Source organism: Ochotona curzoniae, unplaced genomic scaffold (genome assembly GCF_017591425.1).
Source record: "Ochotona curzoniae isolate NIBS_2020 unplaced genomic scaffold, NIBS_Ocur_1.0 contig_4792, whole genome shotgun sequence".
Taxonomy (NCBI): domain Eukaryota; kingdom Metazoa; phylum Chordata; class Mammalia; order Lagomorpha; family Ochotonidae; genus Ochotona; species Ochotona curzoniae.
In genome coordinates, this window is record NW_024466389.1 from 11,330,231 (window position 1) to 11,356,847 (window position 26,617).

Here is a 26,617-nt window from a genome sequence, read left to right on the forward strand (position 1 = left end):
TGGGCACCTCCCTCAGGGTTACCACCCTCACTGGACAGCACGAAACCCAGGCTAGGAGCAGGGGTGGCTTGACAGAAAGGCACCTGCCAGTGGGTGTATGGGCTGGATAATAGGTTGGTTGGGTTAAACCAGGCTTCAATGTCCATTGATGTGTGCGAGAGCTACTTGGGATGTGGGACAGACTGGACAAGCCTGCAGTGCATACTGGCAAGCATGGGAACCAGGGTAGGGGGCAGAACTGGTAGGGGTTTTGGGGAGTCGCCTCAACTAGGCTGCAGCTCCAACTGGTTTGCATGAAGACCGAGTATGAAGTGGGTAGAATCGAGCTGGACTACAACACCCATTGGTTCACAAGGAAGACAGGGCTGGAAGCCGAACGGACCCAGTAATCGCGACGACCAGCATATGCATAAGCTGATTGGTGTGACGAACAGTGTTGGAGTCTGTACTAGCAAACTCACTCAAGAATCAGATCTGGGATCAACTCAGATGAAGTTTCTTTGGATATTTCTCCAACTGAACTGCTGATCTTGGAACCCCAACCATCAAGAGACTGTCAGCCAGTGGACTCTGAATAGGTTTCATTACGGTTGGGACGGAGAGATTGGCAGCAATCCAGAACTGATGAACTATCAAAACTGTATGAGCAGGACCCTTGGAGCGCGCCTCATGTTGGGGATCGGGCATGGGTGGGAGGTAGGGTGGGGCTTTTCCCTTTGTTACTCCCCTAACCCTAGATACAGGGCAAAATGATTATATTAGTGTGGAAACAATGATATTACCCACTTTCACCCTGTAGCCCGTGACCCTTTGTACCCTAATAAACTAAGATTATTAAAAAAAAAAAAAAAAATTAAAAAAAAAAAAAAAAAGCACGTAAGGGATGAGAGAGCTGAGGGAAGCCGAGGTTTCTGCAGGACAGACAAGGTTGAGTCTGCGGGAAAGCTGGGAAGAAGGAAGGACTTGCGTCTGTGCGGTTTAGTTTTCTCAAGCACGTCCTCCTAGATGACTTTTCACTAGCTGTGATGATTAACTAGCAAGTGCACATGGTCTGGCTGCCTCACATTCACCTCAGGCTGCTGCGGGCCAGCTCTGCCAGAGGACTAAACCACTGCCTGCAGTGCCGGCACCCCCAGCGAGTGCCAGTTTGAGTCCTAGCTGCTCCACTTCCCAGGCAGGTCCCTGCTAACCCACCCACAAAAGCAGCAGAATTGATCAAAGTCCTTGGGGTCGTGTCCCACGCCAGCCATGTGGGAGACCTGGATGAGCTCATGGCTCCAGCCTGGCCCAGTCCTGGGTAGATGGAGCATCCTTTCTCTCTGATCTTGCTTCTGCCTCTCTTTCTGTGACATTTATTTTCAAATAAATAAACTATTTTTAAAAGATATGTAACACTGTTAAAATCCCAGCTAGGCCTCGCACTTACTCGGCTCCCCCATGTCACCTTCACCGAAATATGGCTCGAGTGAGAAGGAACAAATGCCTGTTTTTCCTAGAGAGCTTTAAATGTTTACTCACTCGTTGTTACCAACTTGACAACTTATCACTAAAGCGACATGATTACCATTATTTGTAAACCCCCCAAGCCTGCATAGGATTAAATCAGCATGTCCCCCTTGTAGAATAAGCTCACTCCACTTGTGTACTGCTTTCATTTCTTCTGCTGCAAAGGCCGCTCCAGGTGATCCTCAAAGACACAAAAGAGGCCTGAGACGCGTGTCACTCATCACTTGCTTTATTCCGACACTTGCATGGGACCTCTCCCACGGGGCTGGAAGTGGTCTTCTCCCTGTACATCTGTACATGTCACTGTGCACAGAACAGAAAGGGCCCATTTGCCCCCACACCCATGAACAAGAGAAAATGCTTGGGCTTCCTTTAACTTTTCACAGACACAACAGTGTCAGCAATGCCAGCTTCCTATCTTAAAGCTCCCAAGATCACTCGCAGGCCGGTAAGATGCAAACCCCGCTTGCTCTGATGACACATACAATGACCCGCATGTTAATTTACATCTGAAACTAAGAATAAATAATGGGACTCTTAAACAAGGTTTCTCCAAGACGACCAGCCTGTAGGTGAGGTGTGAGACCATGAGGTACCAGGATATGGGCAGGGCATCTCTCTTCAAGGTACAGAAAATTCAGTAGTTTCAAAAAGGGCCTGTTCCTCACAGCTCTCTAGTGAACAGCACAGCACAGATTCTGTACTTGGCTTCGATAAACTAAAACAAAATATCTGGGTTGACTCAGCCCAACAGATGAGAAGAGCGTAAAGCCAGGCATTCAGTTAAAATGACTTTTGATCCCATAGGTGGATTCCTTGAGCCTAAGGTCCCTTGGAGAAAAGCGCTGAGCGCCCGGGCCAGTTCCCAAACCCCGTCTCCCCAGGGAAGACCAACACACACTTGTAAGGTGGGACTGGCAAGGAGAGTCTCCTGGCATTGATGTGAGTTGGGCAGAATTGAGAAGGCTTTCTAGAAAAAAAAACACAGAAGGCAAACTCAGTTCAACTCACACAGGCCTCACAAAAGAGGGGAAAAAATCAGTTGGAGGTCTTATTTGAAGACTCTAGAACATTCATGGATGGGTGAAGAAAGGAAAGCACATTGGCTTTTGGATTCAGGGGTAGGACCAGCTGCTCTGAGAGCCACAGGTGAGGGTGAGGTCGGAATTTAGCCACAGGTATCGGCATCCTGCGTGTCCCAAGGCGAGTTCCACGTGGAGGGCCATCTTGTTCAGCATCTCGCACTCCTCAGCTGACCGCACTGGCCTGCAGCTCTTCTACTTGGGCACAGGGCACCAGTCCTCACCGCCAGGCTCGATTGAGGAGTTTCACCTGGGCCAGTCTCTTGGTGATCATGGTGGCAAACACCAGGCCGAAGAGGACACTGCTGATCAGCACGTAGTCGTAGTCGTCTTTCAGGACATCGAACTGTTTGGACGGGTAGACTCGGGTTTGGTAAATGTCCAAACCATAGGCCACGACCTGCAAGGCAGAGAGAATGGCATTGATGGAAGAGAGGCAGCAAGGAGAGGTCAGGACCCTCAGCTGTTCTTCCTGTCACACAGGGCGACTCAGGACTCTGCTCACCAGGCAAGTGGACTCTAGGCCCGAGGGAGCTGTGTAGATACCACGCATTCGAGAAACCGTCTGATTATAGTTGATGAACCGCTCTGCATGTATCTGGACGTCTGGAGAATATGGGATTAGGTTCTCCTCTCTGCAAAACACAGGCAGGACAGGCACTGTGAAGACCCCTGGAGAGGTGTCGCACCCACGTTTCTTATCGTCCGGCGATAAGAGGCAGACGCGAGTGAAGTCTTCTGCGGTAATCTTTATTGCGCGCACCAAGATGAGGAGGGAAAGGCTCCGACCCCGGCAGGCTGTCTGCTCTTATGTGCTGACTGGCCCCGCCTCCGCCGATGATAGGTCGACGTCATGATTACGCAGGGTCCTGGGCGACTGGATTCGTCAGTCCCAGTGTTCATGCGCCGGCCACGCCTCAGCTCACTGCGCATGCGCTAGGCGCCTGCGCAGTACCGCGAAAGCTACGTAACTCTCCACCAGGAACCAAGGTGTGGCTTTTCCGGTCGGCGCCATTTTGGGTACGGCATGTGGCCAGTACATACAGATGCGGCTGGCAACAGAGAGGGACCACTGGCTGCCCTCGCCAGCTTTTGGGAAGTTTCCAAGCCACTACCGAGCCTCAGATCACCTTCAAGCTCTGCTTGCGTGAAATGGTTACAAATTTAGCAGCTGAATGTTAGGAAGGACTGCAAGAAAGCCAGTTCTCTAGAGACTGAGACAGCTCTGGATTCCTACCTTGTCCTACATTGGAAAATGACACCAAGCAGTGACTGGCATTTCAGAGCAGAAGAGGTTAGGCAGGAACACTTCCCGGCAACACACAGAGCCACAGTGCCAATGCTGCTCCACCCTCAGTGCTCGCACTGCCTCCCAGGGCCCTCTCTAGAAACCCTGTAACCATCCCAGCATTAACTTCCTCTCTAATCACTGCGTGCCCAAGAGGTCAGAGAATACAAAGGAAATTCAGGATGGAGATGAGAAGATGTGCAGAGACGGTGGGTGGAAATACAAAATGATTACTGACGGTGAATAAGCCACCAGCTTCCCCACGCTACAGGACCAGGTTCCGAGTTCCTCACCTGAACTGTCCCAGCCGCGCCAGCTGCCTGTGTGCCCTCGGGACTCAGCTGGCCTCTGAGTTCCGCTCCCTCATTCTGCATCTCCACAGGGCTGGCTCCTTGACCCCCTTCACATTTTCAGAGGGACTTTTCCAGAACTCCCACTGTCCAAAGTCAGTCACACACTCCACCAGCCACAGCCTTTACAGTCTGTCCCTATTTCATTTTCCTTCTCTGCATCTGCGAGTATCTAACACAGCACATATCTAACTTGTTTCTCTTAGTAACTGTTCACCAACACACCGGGTGCCTAGACTAAGGACCAAAACTCAATGGCAGTGTAAGTTCCTGGTGGCCGCAGCACTGCCCCTAAGGGTCTTACCTGCTTTGTTCTGTTGGGATCTCAGGACGGCGGGGATCCAGCAAGGCCTTAGGAAGCGAAAGAATTGCTCCGGAAGGCAGCCCAACTGCACAGGAAAAGATGGGCCAGTTACAACGATGTCACCACCACAGAAGTTTAAGATGGAGTTTTAAACAAGCAGTTGAGTCAAGGAGGCCTCACACACCCAGCACAATACTTTAGCAATACACTCTGAACAACTAGTTCCCTCACACAGCATCCTGAGACACGGGAAAACAAAGGTTTAGAATCAAGATAAGGGTAACAGCCAAAGAGAACGTAGAAAACCACTTCACGCCTTTCTCTCTCCCCACCCACGTGATCACTGTCCCACAAAGCACAGGTGTTGCGCAAGGCTAAGGTAGTGCTGCCATGAAGGGACAAGAAGTAGGCTTCACTGCAAGGTGCTAGTTAGAATAAGGGCAAAGAAAGCTGAACAAACTTCTGAGAGCTGCCTGCCTCATATTGAAGAATAAAACGGCAAGAGCAACTCTGTGCCGTGCCCGCCAAAGCGGCAAGTCGCGAGCTTTTCTGGCACAGCCACCCCGGCACAGCATTCTGTTAAACGATCACCAAGTCCTGAACTCATGACGGGCACTTCTACCTGCCAATCTGTGCAACAGACAGTCCAGGCTGTCCGCACTGGGAATGACAGCTGCAAATGCTAAACTCAGAGACACGAAGAGTCAAGTGATCATTCTCATGGGCGGCAAAGAGCAAACGAGGAAGTCTTCCATTGAAATACAGCCCTCCTCACCAACCTCCCCTTACAGGTGGTCACCCAGGGCTCTCCCTGCAAAGCAGCCCCTCTCTGACCTTCAGCGTGGCTGTCTAGGGGGGTCTGATGAGCCTGCAAGCCTGCCCCGACACTCACTGAGCAGGTGTCGGCTGGTGATGCCCCGCTCCGTGATGGTGGCCTCCATGGCGCTGATGGAGGAGGGGAAGATGTAGGACTGCTGGAGCACCTGGGGCAGCTGGGGACGGTCCAGGGAGCTGAAGGCCGTGGCGTTGTACTGCTCGGTCCCCTCGTAGAGCTCCAGTGCGGTAAACTCATTGCGCCGGGCCTTAGTGTTCCAGTACTGGTACTGCGGAGACAGGGGTCAGTGGCTCAGGGCTTAGCTGCTGCGTGCACATGGACAGTCAGCTCCATCCGAACGGGCCCTTCTAATGAGAAGGGCAGCGGCAGGGAGGAGAACAAACGCCAAGCACCCCAGCTTTCCTCCCTGCTAGCAAGTTCCCTAGTTTTCAAGGTAGTTCTATACAGGGTAGCCACTGTCTACCAGAAGACAAAGAGCTCGTAAGAGCAGCCACCTCCGAGAACCAACCATGTAGACTGGAGGAGACTGTAATCTGTTTCATTAGTGAAGCAGCAGCAGCTTAAAGCACTAACTCTCAGTGGTATGTCAGGATGGGAACCAGGCAGTGTGACTGCCAAGCCTTGCCTTCCAGGGACTGAGAGCCCAAAGCAGCACTGGGGGTGCCACGCAGGGTCTGAGGCGCCAGCAGACTCCGCAAGCTGCCTTAAAGTCTGGGCAGGGACTCCTTACCACCACCCAGTTCTCGGAGTGCACGATGTGGACGGGGCCCCTGGCTTTCTTCTGCACAGAGGAGTGGATGATGCGCCCGGTGACCCCATCGATGAGGAAGATGCCGGTGAAGGTGCGCTCGTGATGGGTGTCTGTGCTCTCTGTCACCACAGCCAGCAGGTTGGGATTCAGACTCTGGGGAGAGAAGGGACGCCTCCCTCAGCATCAGGACGGTCAGTCGCCCATCCATTCTACCTGAGCCTCACGCCGTGGGGCTGGCGGCCAGCAGGGGCACTGGGGATTCTGGTTAGAAGGATGTCCTGTGTAGGGCTTGGTTCCTGCTTTATGTCTGCTGGGTACAAGATGGCTTGCGTTCTACTTCATGCCTTAACCAACCTGGCTAAGTAGCTATCGCTTCCTAAGTTTCATAGCTGAAAGTCTTACGGCAGTCAGGCATCCTGCACAAGCAGAGACAGCAAATGGCAACCAAGATGAAACCCAGGCCTGTCTTCTCACTGACCTAAAGACCTGCTCCAGTCTAGTCACTTCCTCTACCAAAGCTGTTCACAAGGTCACCAGCACCCAAGTCCACCTGTCCACCCCTGGGCCTCTCCTTCTCAGTTTCTTCTCCAGGCACCGCACAGCTGCCCTGACTCAGTGATGGAATCCACCAAGTACACTCAGACCTTGGGCATCCCTGTCTGCATGTGCCCTTGAGGTGCCCTCAGCAATCTCACAGCTGTAGCACCACTCACCTATGCACAGTGCCCACATTAGGCAGCTCACAGCCTCACTTTGCACCGCCAGAACTTCTGAACCAGGTGAACTTGTCTGCTCTGTGCCTGCCAGGCCCTGCTCCTGCCTCAGCACTGCACCACCCATCCCCGTCCACAGCAATACCAGGCTTCTGTCTCAGACCTAAAACCTCTGAGTCATCTTCGGCTCTCTCTCACACAGACCCCTTCCCATCCCCGTATCCCGTCGGTACAGCCACCAGGTTTTCACAACCTGATCCCTGTCCCCCTCGCTGCTTCCAGCTGCCATCACCCACCGTCATCCTGCCAGGTTACCGCATCTGCGGAGGAACTGCTGCCCCGGTTTCTCACTCCTCTTCAGGCTGGTTTGAGCACAACATACTGGACAGGCCTCAACACCAAGTCACTTCTTTGCTCACAATTTCCCAGAGGCTCTTCCTCTTGCTACAAAGTCACAGCCAGCCTGGACCTGGCCCCATCACTGGCCCCAGCAGCCCCTCCCCTTCTCACTCATCCTGTTGCATCACATGATCCTGCATGCTGCTGCTCAAACACATGGGGCAGCTCTGACTTTTCTTTCTTCCTTCCTTCCACTCTCCCTCCCTCTCTCTCTCTTTCTTGTTCCTCCTTTTTTTGAAAAAAACATTCATTTATTTGAAAGGCAAAGTTAGAGAGAGAGACAGAGAAGGAAAGAGAATCTTCCATCTGCTGGTTCACTTCCCAGATGGCTGCAACAGCCAGAGCAGGGCCAGTCTGAAGCCAGGAGCTTCTTCTCCCTTGTAGGTGCAGGGGCCCAAGTGCCTGAGCCATCCAAGCAGGGAGCTGGACTGGAAGCGGAACAGCCCGGGCTCAGCTTGTCCATAGGGGATGCCAGTGTTGCAGGTGGCAGTTTTACATGCTGCACCACAACACAGGCTCCCAGCTGAGCTTTCTGTGAAAGGTTCCTTGCCCAGATATCCTGTGACCAAGTTTTCCCTTTAGTGCCACCAGCTTGCCCACTGAGAGATTTCCTGGCCACCTTCCGTAAAGCTGTGCCCCTTCCTGTCAGGCACTCCACTTCCTTCTCCTGGCTGTGTTTTCCTCTGCACCAGGAACTGCAACCGGCTAATATGTTATATCATTTACCTGTTTAGTTCTTTATTACTATGTCCCCCAGACTACAAAACAGCTTCAAGGGAGTAGGAGACTTCATCTGGTTCACTGATGTGCTTCATTGCCTCAAAGGAGTGCCTGGGGCAGGTGTTTGGACCAGGAGTTGAACCTGTAGTTAGGTCAGCTCCATTGGTACCGTAGCAATGCCTGTCTGACACCCAGCTCTGCTGCTGATCAGCAGCTTCCTGTCTACGCAGTCTAGGGACGATGGCGATGACTCCAGTGATCGTTTTCCTGCCACCCACTTGGGAGACCCAGATTGAGTTCCTGGCTTCCACCTGGTGCAGTGCCCACTGTGACAGGCACATGCGGGAATGCACCAGCACAGGAGAGCTCCTTTTCTCCATCTCTCAAATGAAATGTAAAGACTGCCTGGCATCCAGTAAGCACTCACAGTAACACTGGCTGCTTCATTCACCTCCACGGTATTCTGCCAAACACAAGCCGGTTCGCGTGGGTTGAAGAGATCAGACAGGAGCTGGCACTGTGGCACAGCCAGCTAAGCTAATGACTGCAATGCTGCATGCTATACTGGGGCACCGATTCCAGTCCCAGCTGCTCTGTTTCCAACCCAGCTCCCGGCTAATGCGCCTGAGAAAGCAATAGAAGATGGCTCAGGTGCCTGCACCCTGCCACTCCCATGGAAGACATGCATGGAGTTCTAAGTTCCCAGACTGAGAACAGCCACTGAGGCCAACTGGGGAATAAACCCTCTCCTCTGTGTTACCCTGCTTTGAAATCAATAAATCTCGACATAAAAAGAAACCTGCCAGACAAATCAAAAACATGCTATAGGACATCCAATTCTTGACCTCCTTGACATTTTTGCGTGTCAAGGTCATGCGCAGACCAGAGCAGAGTAAAAGGAACCTGACACCTCAATGCAGGGGAAAGCCCTGGCACGGAACGATGACCTCCAGGGAAAACAGCAGAGCCCAAGGATTCGTGGCTGACAGCCACGCAACAATGCTCGTGTCTTCGCACAGACGAGTGAATTACGGGCACGCAAGGGAAGCTAGGTCAGGGGCCTATGGGAACGCTACCATGATCTTTGCAGCTTTTCTACAGATCTATAACTACACCAAAATGAAGTGCTTATTCAAAGCGACTAACCTAAGATACATGCCTAACAAGCATGAATCCAACAGTACTACCCCAACTACTTTTCTCAGCATATAAATTACAAGTGTGTTTGACCTTGTAACAGGTAAAGTTACACAGCGGTATGTTCTTTTCTGGCATAGGTCAAACACACTTTAGAATTTGTATAACTCGTTCACTGTGACTGCATTAAAGCGGCCTGCTGCCACGGTCCAGGTGCCGGATGCCAGCTGCCAGCTCTGACGACAGCAGTGACCCCATGGCTGGGCACTGCCCTCATGGCTCGACATATCGCCACCTCCCCGACAGTCCTCTGGCATCAGTGCTGCTAGTCCCACTGCGTGGGAGAAGAGGAAGTCGAGGTAGCCCACACAAAATCCCCCGTGGAGAACGGCTCTTCCACAGCAGAGCCCAACCACAGCCTCAAGTCCAACTTGACGTCTGCACTTGGTGCAACAGGAAGTGCTGTGTGCTCCCACTACCCACACTGCCGTCTCCCCGGACTCTGCTTTGCAGGAGGGTGCAATCAGTGGCCCAGCTCACCCACTGACGACAATCTCCCTGGGGACATTCGCGGCCCATTAGTCCCCCGTCTCCCTTCCTTCGCCATGGACTAGGGTGCTGCAGCATAAAAGAGCTTCTGGGGATCACTAAGGCACATCAGTACCACCACGCAGAGGGATAGCTAGCATCTGCCGGGTGGTGACCAAGCATCTCACGTGATCGGCCCAACCCTCACACAAAGTGTGACGTGTTCACTTCATCGAGAATAAATGAAAGCCCAAAGGGACTGCACTTGCTCAAGGTCACGGATCCTATTTTTCAGACTCCGCAGGCCCTGCTCTGACACACCGCCCTGCTGCACCTTGTAGAGCACGCTGCGGTCCCCCATCACGCGGCCCTGGGAGTGCACGTGCTCGCTGCTGCGCTTCCCCTTCACTGTGACAATCCGCTGGACTTCCGGGGGAATGGTCAGCTCCCAGCTCAGTTCAGTGGTAAGATCCTAGGGCAGGGCAAAGGCACTCATGGTCAGGAGGGCACCCTCGATCTGAGTCCACACTCCGGGATCTGAGACCTCCATGCTGGGCGGAAGGGAGAGGGGAACTTCCAGCAGAGTGGCGGTGCAGCAATTTTACCCACTGTATCTCAGGGCCAGCCCTGTCATTCTGCCTTTAAATAAATAACTCTTAAGAGAGAGAGAAACAGACAGGAGTTTCCTCCTCCCCCACTGCTGCCCTGCCCCCTCTCAAGGAGTCAGGCAGAAGTCGCTCCCTCTGCTGTGGAAGGGCAGCCCCGTGGGGCAGACTCAGCCTCCCGTTCACTGCTCTGTGAGCAGCAGTGAGAACTGTGCTGGTGGTACAGCAGCTGCCCCATCCGTGTGAATAGAGGGCTGATGAATCAGACATGAGGATGACACAGGCCCAAGTGTACAACAGGAAGTGGGGTTCACTTAGCCAAATGAGCAGGAAGCACTTACTTCCCCCTGCAAGTGCCACAGGCAGGCACCCGCCACCCTCCCCGGACCCCCGCGGGCGTACCTTTCGAAGTCGATACCCGCTCAGCCGTCCCTGCTCGGCATCTACCAGATAGAAGAAAATGGAAGAGGCAAGCTCATGCAGCTGCCGCAAAACGTTCCGAGTGGCAGGAAAAGCCGTGACCTGGAAGAGAGCCCGAGAGCCGAGCAGAGCAGTTCAGGAAAGGGTTACCAGCCCTAAAGTGGATTCACCACTATTTCCCCAGCACAGAGCCTCAAGAGTGAGAATTAGAGTCTCAGGAGAATTCGAGCCTGCTGAATTCAATTTAAGCCTTCCATTTAGTCCTATCAGGAAGCCGGGCGCTGGTGAGTGTGGAACGGGCTGACACCCCTCCCCAGCCTCCCCCAGGCCCCGGGGCTGTCATGTGAGGATGTGGTACCTTGTATTCATCATCTATCAGCAGCAACACCTTGGCATAGTCCTGATCCATGACGGGGAGAAGCAGGGACTGTAAGATGGGGCGCTTCAGCACTGGGGGAGCCACCTGACTCCACTTCCCGAAAATGGGATTGAAGACATACAGGGAACTCATTCCCGTCTCCTAAGATGAGCAGGGAAAGTGTCAGACTTCACCCACGACACTGCAAACCTCCAGAGTAAATCGGGAAAGCTGGGCTGCACCATGAGGGCTCCCCTCGTGCCTGCCACCTCTGCACTCCACTGTGAGGACTCCCCTTGAGCCCACCACCTCTGCGCTCCACCGTGAGGGCTCCCTGCCCCCCGCGTGTCTGCCCCCTGCCTCCTCCCGCGTGTCTGCCTCCTCTGCGCTCCACCGCGTGGGCTCCCCTTGTGCCCACCACCTCTGCATTCCATCGTGTGGGCTCCCCTCAAGCCCGCCCTCTCTCTGTGGGAAACACATCTTTGGCTGAAGGTGAAGGTCCCCCGGGCTCATGGCAAAAGGAAAGAACTGTCTTGGGCTCCAAACCTAACCAAGTACTGGACTTGCTGAAGCCCAGATACAAGGACCAAGTCCCCGCACGATCCCTGGAGATGGCCAACACAGCAGAATCTGCCACATCCGTTTCTAACAAAGCCAGAAACAAATCCAAAAACTCTGCTCTTGTTCTGGGAGTTTTGCGTTCTGGTTGCCCTCACATAGAGGAGACAGCCACATGATGCCAGTGACACAGCCTGGTTGGCTTAAGTCATAGCCACTCTCAAGTCTGTTCCCCATCAGTGCTGGAGGACACCTCCATCCTGGCGAGAGACTGGAAGAAGCAGTCTAACCCCCCAAAGGCTCCTCTTGAACTCTCACAAATGCCAGGGGCCCAGGAGAAGCCTCAGCTGCAGAACACCAAAACAACCAGCCCCATTTGGGCCGACCTCACCTTGTCCTTCACCAGCAGGGTGCACTGCGGCGGGTGGGGGAAATGCGCAGTGGTTCGCTGCACCATCAGTTTAAAGGAAGAGTCTGGCTTGATATTGGGCAGATACTGTTTCCACAGGATAGTGCCAGAGCTGCTCTCGATGCCAAAAAGCTGCAAGACAAACAAATGCTGGGCTTGTTAACCAGAAAGAGATGCCTACGAGCCAATTCTATCCTCGGGACTTGGAGCCAGCATCACCCCCTGCCGAGGTCTAGTCATCCCAGCCCCAATCTCAGCAGGTCCGTGCACCTGGGGTGGGGGCCCTATTCCCTCTCACCTTGCCAGAGGCCGTGACCATCACCATCATCTTCTGGAGGTTGAATTCATCTCTGGCCAGGGTGTCGATGTGGATCTCATTCTTAATCTGACTTCGCGGCTTCCGAGCATCGTAAAACATCTTCCAGAGGTGCGAAGTCCACGCCTGGAGCAGGATGAGCTGAGACGAGAGGCGCTTCAAGAACATCCCCAGCAAGCCGTCTGGTGTCAAGGAGAAGGTAACGGAGCCGCATCAGACCAGCTGTCCAGAAGGGGGGACGGGCTTCCCTCCTGAGGGACCCCCAATACAAGCCAGTTTGTGTCTGGAGCTGACCATCTCACACTCAGGTACTCAGATGCAGCCATACAGGAGCTTCCAAACTTACTTACCTGGCTCTGTGCCCTTCCCCTGCCTAGAGTCTTAGAATGGACCAAGAGGTCAGGGTCAGCCATGCAGGAGGCGGCCATGCTGTGAGTGTCCCCTCCTCAGCCTCACATCCAGGAGGGCCAGAGGGAGCGCTCAGGTGCCAGGAGAAGGCCAGAGTGCTGGAATGTGGGTGCTTCCATTTCTCTGCTGCATTCCCACTTTGTCGGCTGCTTAACCTGCACCTAATGGGCTCCTACATTCTTTCTCTGATGCTACTGAAGAAGGTTCCAACCTTCAAAGAACACAGATTTGATGACTAAGTGACACGGTGAGGAGCATGCATGGTGTCTGGAGTCTGGCAGGTGGGGATTAAAACCTCAGCCTTGTCACTGACTGCTGTGTGACCTTGGGAAACACACTTAACCCTTTGGCCTCAGGTTCCTCATCTGGAAAATGTCATGGGACCCAGAGGCTGTTGCTAAGATCTGATCAACATGACACACACCCAAGATCTGGCACGGCACCTGGTATATGGCAAGCACTCCTGGAAGAGGAGCGGTGCCTTTGCCTTCTTATTTTTCCACCAGCCTCACTTTAAGGAAGAGAAGTGAGAGACAAGCAGAACAAATCCCAAGCAGGCAGTGCAGGGACACACGCTGGGTGCCGCGCTGGTGCACACCAGGAAAAACAGACAGCAACCAGAGCTAGCCATGTGGGCAGGCCAGGGCAGCAAGGCAACAAGCAGCGGGCTGTACCTTGAATGGCTGGATCCAGGCAGCAGAAATAAATAATAAACTCAAATTAATCCTTGGCTTACAGCAACTGGCAATGCCTAGCAGGGCGGCTAACTCAGACAGGGGCAGCCCTCAACAACTGTCTGTGGGAGGGGGAGAAGGGGCAGGCAGGCCCAAACCAGAGCCGGGTGAACTGAGTTTATCCTAGGGACTGGGCCTGCTGTGGGCTTTGGAGGACATGGAGCTAGTTACACAAGAACCAGACCAACCCAATCATGCCTCTCTGGACAGACATGCCCATTCCCTGGGGACAATGGGGGACAGGGCATTACAAGCCAGGCAGATGGGCAAAGGCGGCTACGACCATGTGAAGATTGGTTTCTCTCAGGCTCTTTCCACTGGAGGCAGTGGTCGTACACCCGGTAAGGGCACAATCGCACTGCACACTGGTCACAGAGCTTGTTTCAAACGGAAGGGCCACCTGGCTGGGCCCAGGAACAGGCTCTCTTGGGGTCTAACTGACAAGCCCAGCCCCAGAGCAGCCCTCCGACAGCTCTGCTATCCTGCCTCCCAGGCTCCTACCTGCTTTCTTGCCAAATTCTCCTTCCAGCTCGGCCTGTGCCCCGGTCAGCGGGAGGTCCACCATCTCCAGGCACACCACTTCTGCCAGGGACTCCTCTCGGCTCCACAGCACCACCTTCCCTGCTGTGAAGGCGTGAAGCCACGTTCGCAACCTGTGTCTCCTCCCTTACCCTCCCAAGACTCTCTTGGGGTGGCTGAGGGAGCCCCACAGCTCTCGTGTGAAACAAGAACAGTGGAGCAAGTGGGCTGGAATCAAAGCCAAGGGAGGAAAGTTCTAGATCACAACACAGAATGCGAGGAGTTGTTTAAAAGCAGGGTTTAGGAGCAGCCTGTGGGTGCCTCTCCCCAAAGCCCAGGATGGAACAGGGCGCCTCACCCAGCTGCTGCAGAAACAGGAGCAGGTGGTCCTCTGTCTGCACCAAGGCACGGTAGCCTGCTGAGTCATCCTTCTTCAAGAACACCTGGATGTAGAGCTGGAAGCCAAGCAGCAAGGCCAGTGTGGTCAGCGAGAGCCGGAAGCCTCTCAGAGCACAGGCAGGCCAGGTCATGGCAGCAAGGCCACTGTGGCCAGCGAGAGCCGGAAGCCTCTCAGAGCACGGGCAGGCCAGGTCATGGCACTGATGTCCAAACAGTACAGCAATCACTTGGATGTCAGTCAGGGAGTGGATGTTAAAGCAGTTATAGACTATCTTGGACCTCTGTGTGATGGAACCTGACTATCTCATGCATGTTCCAATCACATCCCACACAGACAGAGGTCAGCATTTAGAGATGAGAATCCCATGGCCAAGAGGCTGAGAAACACAGCTCGAAGGTGACAGGGCCCCGGGGAGTGATGAGGAATGCAGATTCTGGAGTCAGACCAGAGCCAGAACCTGAGTGACATGGCTCACCAGCTGTGCGGCTATAAGAAGGGACTGAATCCCACTGGGCCGCAGTCTCATTTAGGCAAGCAGGTGAGTAACAGCTAACGGCCCCTTCCCCAGAGATGCCAAGAGAGCTGAGTGAGAAGCTCGGCCCGGGGCCTAGCTCAGTGTAAACCCACCAGCTTCTAGTCCAGAGGAGCTGGCTGTGTCTGGGGCACCCCTAAGCCCAACCCAGGTGAGAGGCCTGCAGCAGTGTCAAGACAGGGGCTCTGCCTACCCGCTCGGGCCGAGTGCCGTTCTGCTCCAGGGTAAAGGTGATTGCTGTGTCCAGCAGCCGCCGGCCCGTCTCCACCAGATAGAGGTTAATGACGTAGGTCTGGTTGAAGCAAACCAGCGAGTTCTAGGACAGACAGCACGGGTCAATTAGAGGGCTCCCCAAAGCTCGGAGTGGAATGAAGGCAAACTCTCCAGAGAAAGAGCCAGGCCAGAAGGGGAAATACAAAGAAAGCTGAATCCTAGGGCAGAAATGAGGGTCCTGAGGCACCAATGAGAACACCACTGCAACACGTGTTTCAGACGGAAGCCGGCAGGGCAGAGAAGTTGAAGCCACAGCAAGGAGAGGGGGCCAGGGAGGAAGCTCCAGCAGTAATCTGTACCCTGATCCAGGCTCCCGTGCCTCCCACAAGGGCACAGGTTATCACTCAACTCTCAGTGAAATGCACAGAAGAAATGCAGAAACTGAGGCCCAGAGGAGAGTGGTGAGGGAAGATTCTAGAGCCTCTGCCTCCTTATCTCTCCTTGGAGACACATCAAGACACTCATAGCATCTGGGAAACCCTCATCTGAGGCCAGGAGCTCCAGAAGACGCACACCTGCCCTCAGCCACTTCCCAGGGTGGCCTCCCACAGCCCAGGGCCCGGCACCTGCCTTGGGACTGGACTTCTCCGCCAGGCTCCCCATCGGCCCGTCTTCAGAACTGCTGGGTTTCTGTTACAGGAAAAAAGGATGAGAGGAAGGGCCCACTCGAAGGGCCAGTCACCAGAGGGCAGCTTTCACCTGGGCATCATCTTAGGGCTTAGCAGACAGCACACGCGGCCTTCCCTCACAGCCTCTGCCACCTCTAACAGTACCAGATGAAAGTGAGGCTGGCGCTTGAGGGTCTCATTCCCAAGGAGAAGGTGGGCATGAGGAAAGCTTCCAGCCGAGAACCACTCTCCCCGCAGCCCCCTGCCTGCCCAGGCCCCCAGGCCCACTTCTGACCGCAGCAACGAGAGCCCCCGGGCTGCCTGACCTTCCTGACACTCACCACTTCGTTCCGACACGTCAGCACCGCAGCCACGGTCTTCTCCCCCGTGGTGGCAAAGCTCACCAGGGCAGTCTGGGGAAACAAAGCATGAGCTCCTAAACAGGGCCAGCAGTGGCCAGCAGCCTTAGAAAGGGTCACTGTTTGGGGTCAGCCCCACTCCCCTGTCTCCAAGGATGAGAGTGGAAAGTGCTCTAGACTTTGGAACCTAACAGCAAGGGCATCTGAGAGCAGGAGGAGGCCCCAGTTCACCTACAAACTGCAAGGAGGACTCTCCCCTTGCTCCACACAGGCATATATGTCAATCCTGCATCCCCCGGGGTGGCTCTAATTCCTGTCCCTACTTTGCTGCAGATGCAGAGGAAGATGCTAGTTTTACTCTAAGGATGCTCTGAAAAAAAGGCACTTAAACCACTGAGGGAAGGACTGCAAACGCCTCCAGCTCCAAAGGCCCTGGCTCCCGGCATCCATGACTTAGCTGGACCGCCCTGAGTCCTGCAGTTACCTGCGGGAAGTTCTTGAGCAGGCTCAAGGCTCCATGATGGTAGTGCAAAAGGGCATAGTGGGTCTCGGACAACTGCAGAAAGAACTGGGCGCGAGATGGATCCACTGGGTTGGGCTGCGTAGGCAGCACACGGGGCTGAAATCCACTTCCAAATTCTAAATCGAGAGGCTGGGAGGCCAAGAGAAAGGAAGATTAGAGCCAAAAGGTCCATTCAGGCTGGCATCTTGAGTGGGCATTTGTCCCTCTCTGTTTGGGGAAGTAATTGGGCCAAGCAGATGGTACACAAGCTCCCATTCAGCTTCCCCCAAGGGGACGGCGGCCCATCCTCGCCCCCTACTCCTGCCATACACACGGTCAAAGGCCTGACCTCTTCCCCGCAGCTGCCACAGTTGAGCAAGGACGCAATAACCCTGGATCCAAGACCCTCCCAGGGAATCCGGCCAACCTTCCTGAACCTGCAGGTCTCTGGCCGGGGTGGGCAGGGAAGGGATGACTGGAGCCTCTCACCTGCAGGGGGATCTGCGTCAACTCCCACTCCGTCTCCAGGGCCAGAGTCTGGAGGGACCGTGAGCTTGGGTCAGGACACACCAGCACGGCATCATCCACTATGCCACAGGCTCCGGTGAGGTGCTGCAGCCACGGAGCTGAGACCCTGACCTGCAGGGAAGACAGGACACAGGAGGTCGGGAGGAACTCCTGCTGACCCCTTGCAGCCTATCGGCAATGTTCCTGCCAGAATCCCGCTGGTGGATTCAAAGATTCATGGCTGGTTCCAAAGGAGCTCTTCCTGTCCCCTCTGCACCTGCCACCGGTCACCTCCTGGCACTTTTCTTTCTTTTATTTTTTTTTTAAAGATTTACTTATTTTTTTATTACAAAGTCAGATACACAGAGAGGAGGAGAGTCAGAGAGGAAGTTCTTCCATCCGATGATTCACTCCCCAAGTGACAACAGTGGCTGATACTGCGCCGATCAGAAGCCGGGAGCCAGGAACCTCTTCCAGGTTTCCCACACGGGTGCAGGGTCCCAAAGCTTTGGGCCATTCTCAACTGCTTTCCCAGGCCACAAACAGGGAGCTGGATGGGAAGTGGAGCTGCCAGGATTAGAACCGCCCATATGGGATCCCGGCACCTTTTTAAGGCGAGGACTTTAGCCACTAGGCCATGCCGCCGGGCCCCCTGGTGCCTTTCAAAGTCAGAGCTCTGGTCACTGAAAGAAAACTTTCAGCACTGCTCCAGCATGTGGACATGGCTATTTTACAGAACTATCTCAGAAGATGCCAACAGGCCATGATAGATCTGTGTGGTTTTTCAGCACCCTAAAACATTCAGCACCCTAAAAAACAAGGATGTTCAATCAATGCCGGATGGGGAGAAGGCAGCCAGCAAGTGACCAGAGTCAGAGACCACGATGACTTCGGCACCCTCCCAGCCAGGATCCCCGGTCCCGGCTGGACAGGTCTCTACCAAGTGCCCTCCCCATTCACAAGGCGCCTCAAGTCGGATGCCTCTCACACCTGCTGAACAATCTCTCCATCCTCCACGTTGAACTTGACGATGTTCACGTGGCTGAAGGGAACAATGCCGAGGGCCCACACCACCCCAGAGCCGTAGGAGTACACCATCTGGTAGTGAAAGCTGTCACTGAAGAGAGAGAGGGAGGAACAATGTCAGTGCAAGGACGGGGCACCCTGGGGCCTCCGACAGTCAGGGCTGCCCGTCCTGCCCCAGGGAAGGCTGCTTCGGCTTCCATCCACTGGGCCACTTCCCAAATGCCCACCACAGCTGGAGCCCAGAGCTCAATCCAGGTCTCCACGTGGGTGGCAAACACCCAAGTGCTTTCAGCTGTCACCTGTTACCACCCAGGTTCCACCTTAACAGGAAGCTGGATTACAAGCAGAGCAGGGGCTGCAGCTCAGGCACACTGATATGGGGTGGGAGCATCCAAGTGGTGTCTCAACCACTGTGCCACACGTTGACCCCACCTCACTCTTCTTAGAGACTGATGACACGGTGACACTAGGCCTACCCATAGCCCACAGGTCCCCAGTGTGTCAAGTGAGGCAGATCCTTTGGGGGAGGCCAGGGAATTGTGATTCCCACGGTCCCATGGGGCTCGGACCACTGGAGGATGCTCTGTACTTGGTCTGCCTAAGTTGTGGCTGGATCCCTGCCAGATCTTTTCTGATCCATGATCCTTCCTGCTCCCATCAGCTTCAATGCTTTCCCCCTCAGGACCGCTGGAAGCTGTCTCAGGTCTCACCCAGCCCCTTCACTGTGTGCTTTTAAAAAGATTTATTACTGGGCCTGGCATGATAACCTAACAATTAAAGTCCTTGCCGTGCACATGCCGGGATCCCATATGGGTGTCGGTTCATATCCTAGCAGCCCAACTTCCCATCCAGCTCCCTGCTTGTACCCTGGGAAAGCAATCAAGGGTGGCCCAAAGCTTTGGGACCCTGCACCCATGTGGGAGACCTGGAAGAGGCTCCTGGCTTCGGATCAGCTTAGTTCCGGCCACTGTTGTCACTTGGGGAGTGAATCATTGGATGAAGGATCTTCCTCTCTGTATATCTGACTTTCCAATAAAAATAAGATTTTTAAAAAGTTTATTATTTATTTATTTATACTTTATTCTGAAAGACAGAGTCAGAGAGAGGTCTTTTATTCACTGGTTCACTCCCCAGAGAGATGCAATGGCTGAAGCCGAGCCAGGCTGAGGCAGGAGCCAGGAGTGGCATCCAGGTCTCCCATGTGGGCCCAAGCAGTTGGGCCATCATCCATTACTTTTCCAGCTACAATAACAGGAGTTGGATTGGAAGTAGAGCGGCCAGGATTCAAAACAGTGCTTAGGTGGGATGCCAGGCAAGAGGTAGGTTAACCTGCTGTGCCACAATACCAGCCCTAGCTGTGCCGACTCTTAATATGAATAAAGGCTCAGCCTCGCCTGAACTGTAAGTCAGACAGCCCACAGTGCCCACAGCAAGCCAGTGGCTCTGGCTGCTTGGCCAGTTCCCATGCCCCAGTCTGACAGCTCTCTCCTCACCAGGAGGGGAACTCATGACGGAGCCACAGGCTTTGTGCTCAGGCCCATCTAGTAGTCACAGCTACACAACACCAGCACAGGGTGGGCCTGGGTCACAGCAGACATGCCGGGCACTTGGGGAAGAGCAGGGGTTTGCACAGGGCAGGATACGGTCACTGTAGCCCCCCAGGGGCGGCCTCACCTTTCCGGAAGATTCTCCACCCACTTGAGATGGCCGCTGGAGAGGTGGTGGAGGGCCAGGGTGGTCTTCTTCAGGACAGCGATGTACCTCACTGACTCCTGCAGGCCCACCAGCCCGAGCGCCTGGAAACTGAGTGCAGGTAGCAATGAGCAGCGCCCCAGGCCGCAGAGCGTGGGCTTCAGGCCGCATCCAGAGCTGCCGCTTCCCAGGCAGGAACATGGGCTCAGGGGCCACACACGCGGCATCCTACGCCCACCTCTGTCGGCCATCTGTTGACCCGAGTCTATGAGCTCAGCCATCTGGCCACATGACTCCCTAGAACCTCCCGAGGCCCCTCAGGCTGTTCCCTACACGCCCTGGGCTTTTCTGTAACCAGCCAACCCTCCACCACGCAGCCATCAGAGAGGACTGTCAAGGATGTAGCCTCTTGCGTGCACACTCACACCTGTGCCTCGGGCCCAGCCACCAAGCATTTACTAATGTGTATACGTTGAAGCAAAGGATCCTGTCATTCAAATAACCTTAGCAAAGCCATGACAGCGGCCCAAGCTGTTCTCAAAACCTAAAACTGCACCATGGCCAACTTTCTATTATGTTCTGCAATGTGGCAGGGCCCACCGTCAGGAAAAGCCCAGAGGGCAAGCATCAACACTGCACCCTGCATGGAGCTCTGCGCCAGCAGGTGCCCAGCCAGTACAGACTGAGTTACACATGAGTTCCGCAGCTTTGAACATCCTGAGAATGGGCATTTGACCCTGTCTGACTCTTCTTCAGGGGTCCCTGAGGAAAAGGTCCAGAGCCTGGAGTTGCTGTCCATGTGGCTGTGGGGGCCCGCAGAGCCCCGAGGTCAGTCAGCATGGAACTCAGCTTCCGCCCCCACCTGCCGCTGTCCAAGGTGATCTCCCAGTTCAGGCCTCCGATGTTGGTCTCCCAGGAACGCATGATTCTTCCTCCGTTGGACACGGTGATGGCATCTGGAAGAGACAAAAGGTTGAACTTTTCCTGAGCCTGCTCTGTTGCCTCCTGGGTAACAGTTTGAGCAGTGGCCCAACCAGGGCCCTACATCTAACGTGCGAATGCAAACAGCTTTTAAACAGGTAGCTGGCCTTCACTGTCAGGAACCCCACCCCCTCCTTTCCCTACCAGACCCTGCGCAAAGGAAAGGGCCAGGAATGGGGACGGAGCCCTCCCCATACCCCCATGATGGAGAGGCAGCAGGCCTTGGCTTACCCTGTCCGTGGAGTAGCATGGCGTCCACAGCCCCTTCCGCTGTGCCCTTGTCAACATGGCGCCACACTGAGAGACAAGGAAGTCAGATATTACCATGATGGAGAACTGAAGGGGCCCTGGAGTGCCCAGTGCTGCCCAGTGTCCTTTCAAGGGTGGGAAAAGTACAGCTGGCAGGGAATGATTCAGTCCCCTGCAGCAAGTAAGGAGGGGAGATGTGATGGGAGGGACCTGCCACTGTCTCCAGCTGAGATCACTGACGGCCACTGCTTATCACCAACAAGAGGCAAACAGCTAAACAAGTAAGAGGAATGAAATCCATGGGATTCACCAGAGAAACAGTGATTGAGTGATCGGAAATTCTAATACAATGCTAGTTCCTGGAGACATGCGGCCAGTGGAAGCAACAGACGGGCCTGGGGGCCTTTACTGCAGGCTACAATGGGCCATGTGCAGCAACATCACACTTAGGGATGCTCAGAATCCAGGCTGGTGGAACGAACTCGTAAAGGCATGGAACAGGAGTATGTTAAATACTCTGAGAAGGAAAGACTGAAAGAAAAAAAAGAATTGGGATCCACTGAAAGAGCCACTTGGATCTGGGAACCAGCCACACAGGTCTGGCAAGCCCCAGCGGCCAGCCTTCCCGCCCCAGAGCCGATGCGTCACAGGTGCGCGGCTCACTCACAGATCTCCCCGGTGCGAGAATTTAAGGCCGCAATCACGTTCTTCTCTGTCGCCACAACCAGCTTCTTGGATCCAGGGGAAAATTCCAGTGACGCGAACTTAAGCTTCCCAACATATTGCTGTCTCCTGAGGAAAGAGTGCCGGGGGCAAATAAGGGACTCAAATCGTCATGTGCAAATGCTGCGGCCTCGGACAAGCCACGAGGTCACCACCACCTCGCTCCCGAGGACCCTAAGAAATGCTAGTCGCTCACAGACGAGGCTTAAAGACCCCCATGCCGTGCAGAGGCACGGGAGCCGAAGAGTGACTGACCTTCCAGAAGAAGAGCAAGGCGACAGGCCCGCTCCCAAGGGCAACGCACAATGACCCCAAGAAGAGGGACATCCGAAAGCGCGTGCCTGACCACGCTGGAAGAGAAGCACGTGGCCCTGTGCGACCAGCGATGGGGAGATGATGGCTGACAAATGAGAAGGGGCATAGCCCGCCTTCACCGTCCGACCTTCCCTTCTGCTGTCTCCAAGCCCTGGAGGAGAGCGCGTGTGCTCACGCCACAGAACCCTGGAGACTGGCTGGGCCGACCCTCACCCTGGGGACCGACCCAAATGCCTCGGTGCTCATGCGCTGCGTGTGCTGTGTCCCTATCAGGGCCCCTGAACCAGCATGAAGGGAGTAGGAGCCGCTTCCTTCGCCTGGTAAACCTCCGTCCCTGCACACTGCAGTTGATGAAGCAGTACCAAGCCCAGCAACATCAACACACGAGGCCTTGATGGGAGGGAGGCGCTTGGCAAGATGCTGTTTGAGCTACTTATTTATTTTTAAAAGATTTTCTATATTGACTGGAAAGGCAGATACGTGGAGAGACAGAGGGAGAGCTTTCATCAGCTGGCTCACACCAGGATGAGGCCAGGCCTGAGGCAGGAGCCAGGACCTTCACTGGGGTCTCCCACGTGAGGACTTGGGACAAAATAACCAAGCCACCTTCTGTTGCTTCCTCAGGTGCATGAGCAGGGAGCTGGATCAGAAGTAGAGCAGCTGGGTCTCAAACCAGCAGCCATACGGGGCACCAGTGTCACTGGCAGCAGCTTCGCCTACTCTATGAGAGCACAGGTGCTGGCCTCGCTCTCCACGTGCTGGTGTTGTGGTACACAGCATTTAGGCACCATCTGTAGTACCAGCATCCTGCACTGCATGCCAACTTCAGGCGAAGCTGCTGTCTCGGATCCAGTTCCCTGCTAACTCACCTGGGAAGTCAGCGGAAGACGGCCCAAGCGCTTGGGTCCCTGTCACCCACAGGCGACCTCGATGGAGCCTCTCAGATCCTGGCCTTGCCCGGCCCATCATGTGGGGAGTGAACCAGTACATACAACATCTCTCTCTCTCTCTTACTCTTTCAAATAAGTAAACCAATATTTAGAAATAAGAAGAAATTAAGAAGACACAGTAAAGCGTTATGTATGACGTTTGACAGTTTATATTCATATTTTACATATTTCATTCATTTAAAAAAAATTTAATTTTATTTAGTTGAAAGGCAGAGTTTGAGCTGGTGAGGTGGCTCAACAGGCTAATCCTCCACCTCCAGCATCCCATATGAGTGCCGGTTCTACTCTCAGCTGCCCTGCTTCTAATCCAGTTCCCTACGTATGGCCTGGGCAGGCAGCAGAGAAGGGCCCAAGTCCTTAGGATCCTGCACCCACATGGGAGACCCAGAAGAAGCTCCTGGCTCAGCTCTGGCTGTGGTGGTCATCTGGAGAGTGAAGCAACTGACTGAAAATCCTCACTCAGTAAATCTGCCTTTCAAATAAAACAAATCCCTTTATTAGAAAAAAAAAAAAAAAAGGCAGAGTTGCAGAGAGAGAGAGATTCCATGCACTGTTTCAGTCTCCAAATGGCTGCAGTGGCCCCAGAGCTGTGCCAGGTTAAAGCCAGGAACTTCATCTTGGTCTCTCACTTGGGTGCAAGGGCCCAAGGACTGGGGCCACCCTCCACCGCTTTGTCAGGCACGTTAGCAGGGAGCTGGACCAGAACTAGGGTAGGGTAGGCACACTGGCTCAACTGGCTAATCCTCCACCTCCAAGCAGCACATTCCTTATGGATGACAGTTTGTGTGCCAGCTGCTCCACTTCCCAACCAGCTCCCTGCTTATGGCCTGGGAAATTAGCAAAGGATGGCCCCAAACCTTGGAACCCTGCACCCACATGGAGACCCAGAGACGGTTCCTGGCTTTGGATCAGATCAGCTGTGAACCAGTGGACGGGAAGATCCTTCTCTATGTCTTTCCTTCTCTCTGTAAATCTGCCTTTCCAATTAAAACAAACCAAAAAACCCTAGGGCAGCCAAGACTCGAACCTATATGGGATGCCAGCGTTGCTTAACTTGCTATGCTACAGTGCCAACCCTTATATACTTCTTTCTCACTGTACCCACTGAGGAGCCCTACGAAGTGCAGAGGGCAAATAGTACTGCCCTCATTTTACGTTTGAGGAAACAAAGTTCAGAGAGATTATCTAATTCTCATCAGAATTAGAACTAAGGCCTCGTGACATTAGTCCCCCCTCCTGCTCCATTCTCTCTTTTAAAATACTGTTACAGGGAATGAGAACTGGACATGGCGGCAGACACCGAGTGGGTTGCCAGGAGCCCACAACTGAGGGCCTGGGCTTGAAGGCCAGCTCTGCTTCCAAGTCCACCTTCCCGCAAATGCACTCCATGGGAGGCAGCAGGTGAGGGCTGGAGCACCTGGGTGCTCCCCACCCACATGCACTGCATTCCGGGCTCCTGGGATCAGCCTGGCACAGTCCCAGGTGTTGCAAGCACTTTTTTTTCCCTTCCTTTCAAATAAGTAAAATGAATGAGTAAATAAAATTTAAAATGTTTTCTTGACTGTAAAGGTTGTACTTGCTCATGATGGAACGTTTCAAAAAAATATATAAAAAAGAAAATACAATCTAAACTACCACTATAATATATTAAATTATTTCCCAACATACCTAGGCTAAAATTCTCAACTCCTCCTGCAATAGGATCTTCAAAAAGGGGACTGAAGGAGCCTTTGGCCCAGCAGAGATACACAGAAGGAGAGACAGAGAGATGTAGATGCTGGTGGAGGCTCCACTGCCGACCCAGCTCCCTGCTCAAGTGCCTGGACCCCTTTACCCAAGTGGGAACCCTGGAAGAAGTTCCAGGCTCCTGGCTACGGAGTGGCCCAGCTCCTGCTGTTGTAACCACTTGCAAAATGAAACAGCAGATGGAAGACCCCCCCCTCTCTCTCTCTCTCTCTCTCTCTCTCTCTAGCTCTCCTTTCAAATAAATGAATCTTAAAAGGAGGAGGAGGAGATGTGTACTGCAGAGAAAGGTGCGGGCACAGTGAGGAGGGGCTGTCTGCAGGTGAACCCCAGGGGACTCAGAGGAACCAAATGTGTCCACAGCTTGACCCTGACTTTGACTTGACTTGCAAGCACTAGAACTTCAAGAAAAGGAACTCATTGTGTTCAAGCATTTAGTCTACAGTATTTCATTACAGCATCCCAAGAAAACTTACGCAGCACCACCACAGATACACACGTTTAAAGTTCCGGTCTTTCATGTTTCTGTTTGCAAACTGCACAGACTTAATATTTCAGCTCAACAGTAATCCCCTAACATATATGTGTCACATATGCATGCCAGGACACATATGCATGACACAGACTTCAATTGTTACAGTGTCAAGGGTACAACAGGCACTCAACAAACATAGACTAATGCGCCAATCTGAGACAGAAAAAACCTTCTCAGAGGAGACAGGTGCACTGGATACTGGAAGTTGAACACAGCAGCACACTTGCCGGGTAACATCTCCCCACACTTCTCAGGGAGGATTTACTTGTGTTACATGACTGCAAGAAACCATCTCATTTATTTTCACAACTACCAGAGGATAACATGAACTGCCAGTAAACTCATTTCACAAATAAACAAACCCAAGGATGGAGCTAAGTCATTTTCCCCAAGACCATACAACCCTTAAGTGATCAAACAGTATGGCACAGAAGCCAGCAGGCTGCAGGGACACGACTAGAGAAGTGAATGAATGAGCAGCATTTTGGGGTGCCCAAGTCCCCGATGGGCTAAAGAAACGAAAGAATCCAGGGCTTATACATATATTCTCATAGATGAACTGTGTAATAGAGACCAGCATCCCGGGAAGTGAAGACACGTTGCAGTAGGCATCTCTACTGCCGAATGCAAGGAATGCCTTGACAATCCCATGCTAGGTTCTCTTACCATTGTCCATACCTACAGCGCCAGGATGCACCCACGCAGTGGAAAGTGAAACTTGTTACTGTTAGCAAAGGACAAAATCACTGTAACAACACGGGGGAGGGGGGAGAGGGAAGGGAGGAAAACCATCATAACAACTAAAGCATTTAGAGAAAAAGAGACGCCAGGTGGAGGAGGAACGTTCTCTGAGCGCTGGACCTCCGACACCTGCCGGGTCAGCCGCCTGCGACCGGAGCTCCACGCGCGCCTGCACCCCGAGGCCGGCTTTCGGGCGTGCAGCCAGTGCGGTCACACAGCGCCCAGCTTAGCTGACCCCCCCAACGCCTGGTTCAGTGCACCCCGACTTCAAACCCCTCGTTTCCCAACACGGGCGCCCGAGTCCATTCCGCACGGGAGCCCACCGAGGCAGGCAGCCGGCCCTGCTGCACGGTCTCCTCCCTCCCTGCAGCGCGCAGGAGACAGCACGCACGCAAGCACGCACCAGTCAAACTTGCCCACTTGGTCCTCGTAGACCGCGGCCGCGGGGACGAACAGCGCGGCCAGGAGCCAGAACCGAGGAGCGAGCGGCGCCATGACAGGCGCTGAGGTCCCGCCCGCCGGCCCGGCGTGCACCGGGTCG

The 26,617-nt window shown here is 54.0% G+C and overlaps 1 protein-coding gene across 1 annotated transcript; it reads right to left on the minus strand.

Annotated features, from left to right (window-relative positions):
• Positions 1 to 1,719: 1,719 nt before the first annotated feature.
• EMC1 (ER membrane protein complex subunit 1) lies at positions 1,720 to 26,571 on the minus strand. Its single transcript, XM_040987994.1, has 23 exons — positions 26,480 to 26,571; positions 21,737 to 21,861; positions 21,052 to 21,117; positions 20,702 to 20,795; positions 19,822 to 19,950; positions 18,112 to 18,238; positions 17,104 to 17,253; positions 16,597 to 16,764; positions 16,095 to 16,166; positions 15,716 to 15,775; positions 15,066 to 15,188; positions 14,299 to 14,395; positions 13,923 to 14,045; positions 12,262 to 12,461; positions 11,946 to 12,095; positions 10,997 to 11,158; positions 10,621 to 10,740; positions 9,948 to 10,085; positions 6,096 to 6,269; positions 5,423 to 5,633; positions 4,531 to 4,615; positions 3,094 to 3,223; positions 1,720 to 2,988 (listed from the first exon to the last, which is right to left on the minus strand). The coding sequence occupies exons 1-23, from the start codon at positions 26,569 to 26,571 to the stop codon at positions 2,809 to 2,811; spliced, it is 2,976 nt and encodes a 991-aa protein (XP_040843928.1). The 3' UTR covers positions 1,720 to 2,808.
• Between the last annotated feature and the right edge of the window lie 46 nt (positions 26,572 to 26,617).